The sequence below is a fragment of the Vigna radiata genome, unplaced genomic scaffold (genome assembly GCF_000741045.1).
Source record: "Vigna radiata var. radiata cultivar VC1973A unplaced genomic scaffold, Vradiata_ver6 scaffold_262, whole genome shotgun sequence".
Lineage (NCBI taxonomy): Eukaryota > Viridiplantae > Streptophyta > Magnoliopsida > Fabales > Fabaceae > Vigna > Vigna radiata.
This window is the reverse complement of record NW_014543980.1, coordinates 25,328-36,578: the sequence shown is the minus strand read 5'-3', so window position 1 is coordinate 36,578 and position 11,251 is coordinate 25,328. Positions and strand designations below refer to the sequence as shown.

The window sequence follows — 11,251 nt, the reverse complement described above, 5'->3', positions numbered from 1 at the left end:
TTTTTGCCACTTGTCTCCCTCCTATTGGAGAGGATTTCTCCTTGCTCTCCAAGACAACCAAGGTGGCTCTTTTAGGTTAAAGTTTCAGCCCATTTTGAGACACCTTAGCCTATAAATAAGGGTTTTCTCCATCATGTAATCACTTTGATTTAGAGTAAAGTTATGCGTCATTTCTTTGCCATACTACTCTTTTAAGGTCACCTTAGGCTAGAGCAACCCAAGTGGCCTCCTCTAGCCACCTTCCTCCAAGAGTTGGCTCAACCTCTCTTAGAGAACCACCAAACACACCTTCCATCACCATACAACTCGTCAAAACCATGAGCTATCAACACCTTTCACCACCACCAAATTCCGTAATCTTCATCCATTATCTTATGGCTTGATTTGCTTCTAGATTTGGCTTGTCCTAGCTAGAACATTTTTTATTTTTGCCATCATTTGGTATCAAAAGCCTTGGTTCTTCAAAGAGCTAAGTGATGAGTCGATATTTTATTGATTTCACTTAGTTTATTGTGCTAGAATTAATCAGGGAATTGTGCTTAATTGTCCGGTATTTTCCCGTTTTTCCTAATTATGCTTAATTTGACCAGAAATTTTTATTTTAATTAATTTGAATTTTCTGAGCTAATTAATTGCATTTTTAATTGCAGGGAAAATATTGGAAACATATTTTGGAGCATTGGGATGGAGGCTTGGTCATTAAAGAATCAACATTTAGTCATTTCGATTTTAATTAAATTGTAACTTAGTAGTATGGAATGTTTTTAATTAAACTTATGAAAATGGGCCATTGTGGCAAATTTGTAATAGCCCAACACTTTGTGAGACACATGTCCTACCTAGGGTTATTGGGTGGACCCCACCCTACTTTTAGTGACTTATGGCCTAGGGATTTGAGACCTAGCAGCCGTCACATTGAAAGAGGCTACACTTTCTCTCGGCAGCAGATTTTTGGAGTGATGCTGAAACGTTTTCTAGAGGAAAAATGTGACTCTCGGTTTTTGCTCCATGGGTTGAATAAAGAAAGCAATTCCTTTTTTTCTTTTAACTGGCTACAACGTTTTGTTTTGCTCTTGAGTTTTCTTTATTGAATAAAAAATAGGAGGAAAAAGCTTTTGACATTTTCTTTCTTTGCCTCGAGATTTTGAACGTTGGTATACAGGGGTGAAGGAAGAAGCCGCACCTTTTGTTTTTATTTCTTTTTAGAGCTTTCTTGAATGTGAATGTAGAGCAGCAGGGGCCACACCGATTTTATTTTATTTTTTTTTGTTAGGCTTTGTTTAACATTGCTTGGGAGGAATGAAAATGGAACTTGCTGTCACTTGCTTTTAAGTTTCCTTGCTGGAATGAAATTAATGCTTGGAAGTGATTTTTTTATTTTATTTATTGAATGCAAAGATTCACGGCTTTGGTTGGGAACTTTTTTTTTTCATTGAAGGAAGCACACGGGATTTCAAGATGGATTTTGGGTGATGTTGGACTTTAATTCCTTTTACTATTTGGCTTTTCATTATTTTTTTTTAAGCACGGTCATGTCCTGTAGCTACTGGTGATTGAAGTTTGTGAAGAATGTGCATTTTTTTTATTTTCATTTTGGAGGAGTTGTTACGTTAAAATTGTGGAAGCATCATCTTTTATTTTCTTTAGAATTTTCAAGTACTGAATTAATTAGGAGTAGGTGTATTTTAATTAATAGCTTGTCGTCATTTATCTTGGAGAAAGCGCATGTCATTATTTTCTTCTGCTGGAATGTGCATTTTAATTAATATCTTAAACGTTTTTTTTAGTTGCCATGCATTTTAATTATTTGCTAAGCATAGTTTATTTTATTCTAAATTTTATTGTGCATTTCGTCATTAGCCAAGCGTTCTTTTTATTATTATAGTTGCATTGTGCATTTAGTATTTTAACTTAAGTGTTGCATTTTAAGTGCTTTCATTATGTTTAGATATGTGTTAGGTGTTGGGTTTAAGCATTTTCATTTACTTTAATGTTTTATATTTTTCTTAGTGATAATTTAGTTTCTAATGTTAGCTCTAGTATCCAACCGTTTCAATTATGTTAGTTAGGTTTAAATTCGTGCTTTAATTTAGTTGCATTCACAAAAACACCTTCAAAACCCCCCACTATGTGTTAGACCTAAGTCTCAAACCGCAGTTGGTCCTTGAGAGACGACCTAGGAGTCACTTCCTAGTTATACTGCATTTCTAAATATGCAATCAAATTTGTATGGGCTGCGACATCCCATCACTAAGTTTCTTGGTTTTGATCCTTTGTTATTTCCTTGTTGTTTAAAGCTTTCCTTACTTGTCTCGTGTTATTTCTTCCATCTATCATATTTTTTCTGGCAGTAAACTGGGACGATTTGGAAACTTAAACTGCATTTATCCCAGTTGTCCAAAAAATACATAAAAATACTCAAAAGAAAGCCCTTTGAGTCTAGTTTCAAACAAAAAAAAAAAAACTCAATTCATTTGGACTTCTTTTGAGAAAGTTATGAGTAAAACACTAAGCAAAGGTCAATGTTGCCAGAATGCTGTCATTAGCGTTTTCTAAGTTATGTTTTGTTAGTTTTGGCTACTGTTTTGAGCCTTTTCTTTTTTTGAGTCATTCCTTACTGTTTTTTTGGGTCTTTTATTGATTTATATTCGGTGCATTTCATTGATTGAGTCATTTTAATTTTTTAATCCATCCATGTTTGTCTAGAGTCATGTGTAGTTCTTTTCTTGCAATTTTCTCTAGTAACTTTGAAAAATCATAAAAACAAAATATATAACTTAGTTTGCAAAACTACACCATATACAACCATTTGAGGGTCTTATATTTGATGTTTTGGGTTCATACTTGCCATTAGATCATTGGCAAGCTCTTAAAGAAAATTCCCTATTGATGTATCTAGTTTTCAACTCCATTTTTTATTCTAGTAGGATTCTCTTCTATTTTGTGTTTCTTGTCTTTGTGGCTTTTAAAACCCATAAATCACCTTTGTCAGAATTGCTGCAGCGGAATTGTTAGCGTGGAATAACAAACCAAGAGGGGTTTTAATATTAATGTGTGCCTTTTAATTTCATCTCAATTTCACTTACTATGCAAATAATAAATATAAAAAAAGAGTAAGGTTAAGAGAAATTTGCACAGATGATTTTTATACTGGTTCGGATCTTACCAATCCTACGTCCAGTCGCTTATCTCAAACCGAGATAAACAATCCACTATCACAAAACAATTACAAATAATAATCACAAAGAAAAATAATTTGTAAAAGTTTAGAAACCACCTCTCTTGATATCACAAGAGATGAACCTGCACCTCCTTTGAATCTTNACAAAGGATGAGNCACCTCCTCCGAATACTTCACGAAGGATGAAACACCTCCTCCGAATACTTCACGAAGGATGATCCTCTTCCAAACACCTCCTCAAACGCACCAAGGATGAACCAACTATTCCTCCGTCACCGTAGTAGCAATACACCAGCACCACAGACAAGAGTTTCCTTAGCTGAGCAAGAGCACACACTTCTCAAAGAGTTCTGAGTGTTTTAGCGCAAGGGAAGAGTTACTGTTGATGGATAAAGGGAGCCTATTTATAGACTCAAGCAAACACTCTTCCATTCTACGAAACTGGCCATTTAACGCATTTAATCGATTAATATTAGTGTTAATCGATTAAAATAAGTACAACGGCTAGTTTTTCAAATCAGAAACCTCCAACATCTTAGAGGTAGCCTTCTAGGTGTAGGTTCTCTTTGTGAGGTGATCCAATATCTTAGAGGTAGCCTTCTAGGTGGTGGAGACCCAAAGGGAGCTTGAAGTCTAGAGTGGTAGCCAAAAGAAAGGAGAGAAACACCTTGGGAGGTAGCTTTGATTTGGTTGTAATTTTTGGCCTTGTAATCCTTTTTTTTTCTCTCTTGTAACTCATGACCTTGTTAGGTGTCTTGGGAGAGTCTTTGGTGCTCAATCCCATCTCCTAACAAGAACCTTTATTTCTTAGTAAATTTCGTTTTTAGTTGGTTGGCTGGAGGAACCAAAGTTCTTCTAACTAAATCATTAGGCCGCATAGCTAGTTTATTTGTTTTCTTTAATTGTGATAACTTAGTGTGTGTGTCAACTTTAATTTCAACTTTAGTTTCCTTTGAGAAATTTGGTTCAAGAGTGCCTAAGGTAAACTTTGGCTAGGAAAGGTTTGGTATTTAAGAAATCCATTGTGATGCACCTCCCTTTCCTGGAAGTGAACTTGGGTGTCTTTTGCCTCCTTAAATCTCTTAAGGAACTTTCTTTGAAATTTAAGTATTTTTTTGTTGCATTGCATATTTTTGAAAACCTCTAAGGATGTCTAAGACTAATTCCTATGAAATTGTAAGTGTATCTAGTAAGGTTGTAAAGCCCACTTTGAAAAATTTAGCAAAAGAGCTAAAGTCACTTAAAATTTGGCAAAGGCAAGAAACCCTTCTCAAAGAAAAAGAAAGAATTGAAAGAGAAGAGTATCTTGCTAAGTTGGAAGAAGAGCTTAGTATTATTAATGAAAAACAACAAAAAGTCTAAACGGATTTAAGAATGATAAAGAGAAGAAGAGTGGAAGACAAAAGAAGGAAGAAAGAACAAAGGCAGAAAGAGGATCATGAGAAAAGAGAGAAAGAACAAAGAGAGAAAGAGGAGCAAGTAAGAAGAGAGAAAAAGGAGGAGGAAAGAAAAAGAGAGTATGAAGAGAAAAAGATAAAAGAATGGAATGAGAAAGAAAAGAGAGAAAAAGAAGAGATTGAGATAAAAGAAGAAGAGGAAGAGTTACTAAAGCTCCCTACCACTCCCACAATTAAGGTTGAGACTAAGATCATGAGTGGAGTTTTCCAATCCTTAAACTTTTCTCAATACATCCAACCATCTTTCATAACTCCATTTTTTACTTTTGAAATTTCAACTTCTTTTTCACCTCCCACTATTTTTAACTCCTCAAATTTTTCCAAATCAAACTTTGACTTGATGTTACCTCTTAGGATACAATTAACTCAAAGTAAACACAAACAATTTTGTGGAGTAGACCTTCAAAGCTTTAAAGTAAATTCTTTTAAAATTAGCATAAGGTCTTATTTAAATCATTCATCTAGACATATGTTGTTTGTGGCTCATAAGATTATTGCTTTTGAGTTTGATGACACTTGCGTATGGATCTTTGATCCTGGTGGAAAGATACTCAATATAACCAATAATAAGAAAAAGGTTTTTGTCATAAAAGAATAAGAAGATTTGAGGGCAAATCCTTTTCAAGAGGGAGGGGATGATGGCATACCCCTTGCCATGACCTAGCACATTCATGAAGAGTTAGAGACATCTATGGAAGATGGACCTATACTCTTTCTCTTAGGCCATCTAAAGCCATCATGAAGACTTAGTAGAGTAAGAATAATTTTGGGCCTTGTATTTTGGGGCAAGTAGTCTAGATTTTATTTGGGCTTTGTATTTTGGGGCAAGTAGTCTAGATTTTATTTGGGTTTGGTATTATAGGCCTAGTAGTGTAGGATTTCAATTGGGCCTTGTATTTTGGGCCAAGTAGAATAGGATTTTGACCAAACAAGTCAACAAAGGGTCAAGGCCGAAAGTTGACTATGCTTGGACCTCCAAAATCGGTGTGTTGACCAAGGGGTCAACATTTTGGCTAAGCTTGGAGAACAAGGGAGAATAATTGGAGAGTTTTCCTCCTAGTTAGTGGCCATGTGTCACTCTAGGAATGGAGAGTTTTTCCATAGGTATTGGCCACATGTCACTCTCTCATTTGAGAGGATTTTTGCCACTTGTCTCCCTCCTATTGGAGATGATTTCTCCTTGCTCTCCAAGACAACCAAGGTGGCTCTTTTAGGTTAAAGTTTCAGCCCATTTTGAGACACCTTAGCCTATAAATAGAGGTGTTCTCCATCATGTAATCACCTTTATTTAGAGTAAAGTTATGCTGCCATTTTTGTGCCATACTACTCTTTTAAGGTCACCTTAGGCTAGAGCAACCCAAGTGGCCTCCTCTAGCCACCTTCCTCCAAGAGTTGGGCCAACCTCTCTTAGAGAACCACCAAGCACACCTTGCATCACCATACAACTCCTCAAAACCATGAGCTATCAACACCTTTCATCACCACCAAATTCCACAATCTTCATCCATTATCTTATGGCTTGATTTGCTTCTAGATTTGGCTTGTCTTAGCTAGAGTATTTTTGCCATCACTCTTGGTGGAGAAGGAAGTTGGTTCTTGGATAGTGGATGCAACAATCACATGACGAAAGATCAAAGCATCTTCAAAGACATTGATAAATCTGTCAATTGCAAAGTTCAGCTAGGAAATGGCACCACAATGGAGTCTCGACGCAAAGAAACTGTCATGGTGGAGACAAAGAAAGGTACTAATTTTATTAAGGATGTTTTACTAGTTCCAAATCTTAAAGAAAATCTTTTAAGTATTGGCCGAGTGATGGAGAATGGATATTCACTTCATTTTGAGAAAGAGACATGCAAAATTTATGATAGTAAAATGATAGAAATTGGCCAAGTAAAAATGGAGAAGAGAAATAGAAGCTTTCGTATAAGCTTTAAACTTGGAACTAATATTGAAGTTGATGACTCATGGCTTTGGCATAGGAGATTTGGCCACTTCAACACACATGCCTTAAAGCTTTTATATCAGAAAAACATGATGAGAGATCTTCCATGCTTGAAGGAGAATAATGAATCATGCAAAGGATGTCTCCTCAGAAAACAACACCGATTACCATTCTCGACAGACAAAGCATGAAGAGTAAAAGAGTTATTGGAGTTGACTCATACCGATGTTTGTGGACCAATGAGAACGCCTTCACATCACAACAACATGTCTTTCATCCTCTTCATTGATGACTTCTCCAGAATGACATAGGTATATTTCTTAAAGGCAAACTCAGAAGTTTTCAGAGTATTCAAGAAATTTAAGGCCCTTGTTGTAACGCCCCGACAACTTACAGGGACTGTTGACTGCCCCCACACATCACCACGAGGCTTTCCAGTGTGCTTTGTCCTCACTCGCACACTTTCCGGGAAAACTTTCCGAAAGGTCACCCATCCCAGAATTACTCCACTACCGAAAAGTAAATGCATTTTGGTGATATGAGTAGCCAAATCAATTCCTTTAAGCTATCCTTCAACTGTATAGTCCCATACTTATACAGTCTCCAGAACCCTCTCATTCTGGTGTATGTTCGATTTGTCCATGTACCCCTTCCACTAGAAGCCTGCCAAGAGCCGCTCCTTGTCCGTGCCTCTTAACGTCCCGGCAACTTACAGGGACTGTTGACTGCCCCCACACATCACCACGAGGCTTTCTAGTGTGCTTTGTCCTCACTTGCACACTTTCCGGGAAAACTTCCCAGAAGGTCACCCATCCCACAATTACTCCAGGCTAAGCACGCTTAACCATGGAGTTCTAAAGGGTTAGGCTACCGAAAAGTAAATGCATTTTTGGTGATATGAGTAGCCAAATCATTTCCTTTAAGCTATCCTTCAACTGTATAGTCCCATACCTATACAGTCTCCAGATCCCTCTCATTTCGGTGTATGTTCGATTCGTCCATGTACCCCTTCCACTAGAAGCCTGCCAGGAGCCGCTCCTTGTCTGTGCCTCTTGCACCGGCGATCACTCCTCGCCCTCTAAGTGCCCGGGCGTCACACTTGTTGAGAAGCAAAGTGGAAAACAGATAAAAGTACTCAGAAGTGATCGTGGCAAGGAGTACACATCTCATGAGTTTGACAAATTCTGTGAAGATGAAGGCATAGAGCGAAAACTTACAGTTGCATATACTCCCCAACAAAATGACGTGTCAAAGAGAAAGAATCGCACAATTATGGAGATGGCAAGATCAATGCTAAAAGAGAAAAACATGCCTAACACTTTTTGGCCTGAAGCAGTCTAGACTGCAGTTTACATTCTAAATAGATGTCCAACTAAGGCAGTCCAAGAAAAGACTCCTATTGAAGCTTGGAGTGGGAGAAAGCCATTAGCTAAACACCTACGTGTATTTAGGTCTTTCTGCTACATACATGTTCCTGATCAAAGGAGGCACAAGCTTGAAGACAAAACTATACGAGGAATATTCTTGGGATATAGTACACAGTCAAAAGGCTATCGAGTCTACAACCTACAAACAAAAAAACACATCATCAGTCGAGATGTTGAAGTTGATGAAAATGCTTCTCGGAATTGGGAAGAAGAAAAAGTTGTTAAAAGAAACATTTTACTTCCAATGCAATAGTGTCAAGAAGAAGCTCAAGAAGAGGCAGAAAATTCAGGTACGCTTTCTCCACCTTCACAACAACAAGATTCTTCACCTGAATCTAGTCCAAGAAGAGTAAGATCTTTGGTATATATGAAACTTGCAATATGGCCATGATTGAGCCTAACTGTTTTGAAGAAGCATCAAAGCATGAAGTATGGGTCAAGGCTATAAAAGAAGAGATTAAAATGATTGAGAAGAATAACATTGGGGAACTCATAAATTGTCCTCATGGAAAAGACATCATAGAAGTGAAATGGATATATAAAAATAGACTTATTCCTAATGGAACTATACAAAAGCAAAAAGCAAGATTGGTCGCTAAAGACTACTCACAACAACCAGGAATAGACTACAATGAGTCATTTGCTCCAGTTGCTCGCTTAGATACAATTAAAGTCTTAATAGCTCTTGCAGCACAAAAAGGATGGAGCATATATCAATTGGATGTCAAATAAGCCTTTCTAAATCGATTGCTCGAAGAAGAAATTCATGTTGAACAACCACAAGGCTTCATCAACAAAGGCAATGAAGGCAAAGTACTAAGACTTAAAAAAGCATTATATGGACTGAAGCGAGCTCCTCGAGCATGGTATAGCAAGATTGATAAATACTTCATTGATTAAGGATTCAAGAGGAGCAAGAGTGAGCCAACACTATATATTAAGGCTCAAGGTTAGTACCATCTCATTATCTCTTTATATGTCGATGACCTTATCTATATAGGAAACAATATGAAGATGATGAAAGAATTTAAAGAAGACATGATGAAGACATTTGAAATGACCGACCTTGGCTTCAAGAACTATTTCCTTGGTATAAAGGTGAAACAACAAAAAGAAGGTATATTTATCTCTCAAAAGAAATATATTGAAGCTCTACTAAAGAAGTTCAAGATGAATGGTTGGAAACCTGTCGCTACTCCATTGGTGGTAAACGAGAAGCTACAAAAAGATGATGGAGCACAAGAGGCAGATGCATCACGCTACAAGAGTTTAATTGGAAGTCTCCTATATCTCACAGCCACACGACCAGACATTATGTATGCTACAAGTCTTCTATCAAGATTCATGCCAAAGCCAAGTCAAATTCATTATGGAGTAGGAAAAAGAATTTTAAGATATCTATAAGGCATAAAGGAGTTTAGCATATGGTACAAAACTATGACTAACTCAAGGATGATTGGCTACANAGATAGTGATTGGGCAGGATCAATGGACAATATGAAGACTACATCAGGATACGCTTTCTCACTAGGATCTGGTATTTTATATTGGGCATCAAAGAAGCAACCAACCGTGGCACAATCAACAACAGAAGCAAAGTATGTAGCAGCTGCTGAAACCACAAGTCAAGCAATATGGCTACGAAGAATACTTGAAGAAATGGGTGAACCACAAGACGGACTGACTATTATCTATTCCGACAACAAATCGGCAATAGCAATAACAAAAGATCTAGTCCATCATCAAAGGACAAAACATATAGCCGTTAAATATCACTTCATTCGAAACAACTTAACAAATTTGACGCGAGTACAACCCAACAGAAGACCAAATTGTAGATATTTTTACGAAGGCATTACCACGACCAAGATTTGAACTACTGCGCACAATGCTTGGAGTTACCGAATTTGCATTAAGGAAGAGTCTTAAAGTGTAATGCAAATTGTAGAAGAATGTAGAAGCTCCTAAGATGGAAAATTGAAATGTAATATAAATTCTAGAATGTTGTAGAAAATCCTAAGATAAGATGAAAAAATCAAGAAAATTCTACATAGGTAGAAAGCCTAGAACTTTCTACATAAGTTCTTGCTAGAATTTTCTAGAATAGTTATGAAAGAGAGATGAGGTCTATAAATACCCATGTGTACTATCATTTGAGGCAATAAGCCAACATCTACAACAACTAAAGACAACTACAACACTTCTTCCAACTACTACTTCTACATTCTGCTATCTCCACATTTTCTCTACATTTCACTATCTCTACATTTTCTCTACCTCATCAACTACTCCTTTCACAACCTTAAAATACTAACAGTGGTACTAGAGCTACGTTCGGTCATCTACTTCTACATTTCACTATCTCTACATTTTATCTACCTCATCAACTACTCCTTTCACAACCTTAAAATACTAATAGTGGTACTAGAGCTACGTTCGGTCATCTACTGGGCGTAGATAAAAATTTTCAACTACCTCAAATAAAACTATAACTCGTTCTACTACTTCAAAAATATTTTCTCAACTCATGGTTACTACTAATCAAACATCATCAATTCTGGTACCTATTTTCAAAGGAGAAAATTATGATTTTTGGAGTGTCAAAATGAAGACATTCTTCTGCTCTCAAGATTTATGGGACATCATAGAAGAGGGATTCATTATTCCAGAATACACTACTACTTCTACATTCTACTATCTCCACATTTTATCTACATTGCACTATCTCTACATTTTCTCTACCTCATCAACTACTCCTTTCACAACCTTAAAATATTAACAGAAAGGGCTATGTGTGAGTGGGGAAGAGAGAGGAGAGGGTCGTACAAGAACGGGGGGAGAGGGGTTGAGGTACGTCTCCGTCTGTATTACACAATGGAGAAAGAAGAAGGGTGAGAGGGTTATGCAAGAGTACAGGAAAAGGGATCATGGAGGTCCATGTCTATGTCTACAATGCATAGATTAGTCTCGACATCGTCATTACAGTATATGAGATGACGTTGACTGTGTGATGGTGGAACCAAAAGAAAGAGAGGAGAGGTGCAAATGGAGGAAAAAGATGACAAGAAGAAGATAAGGTAAAATCGATCTTTTCAGTATTTTGTTAAGGAATTTTTGATCCTTCCCAACTTCTGAAGTTCAAACCTCGTTGAGGCTCCTAATCCTATGAAGGGGTAGTCTTGAGTTCACCAAAAAGGAGGGGTATTTGTTAAAGAATTTTGGATCCTTGTATGAATGGGTT

The 11,251-nt window shown here is 37.0% G+C and overlaps 1 protein-coding gene across 1 annotated transcript; it reads left to right on the top strand.

The window, feature by feature from the left end:
* The first annotated feature begins 8,391 nt into the window (after positions 1 to 8,391).
* LOC106755095 (uncharacterized mitochondrial protein AtMg00820-like) lies at positions 8,392 to 8,742 on the top strand. Its single transcript, XM_014637193.1, has one exon. It carries the CDS (start codon positions 8,392 to 8,394, stop codon positions 8,740 to 8,742), a length of 351 nt encoding a protein of 116 aa, XP_014492679.1.
* Positions 8,743 to 11,251: the final 2,509 nt, after the last annotated feature.

Coding starts and splice junctions, on each gene's coding strand:
- LOC106755095 (XM_014637193.1), top strand. CDS start 8,392: ATGGCCATGATTGAGCCTAACTGTTTTGAAGAAGCATCAAAGCATGAA.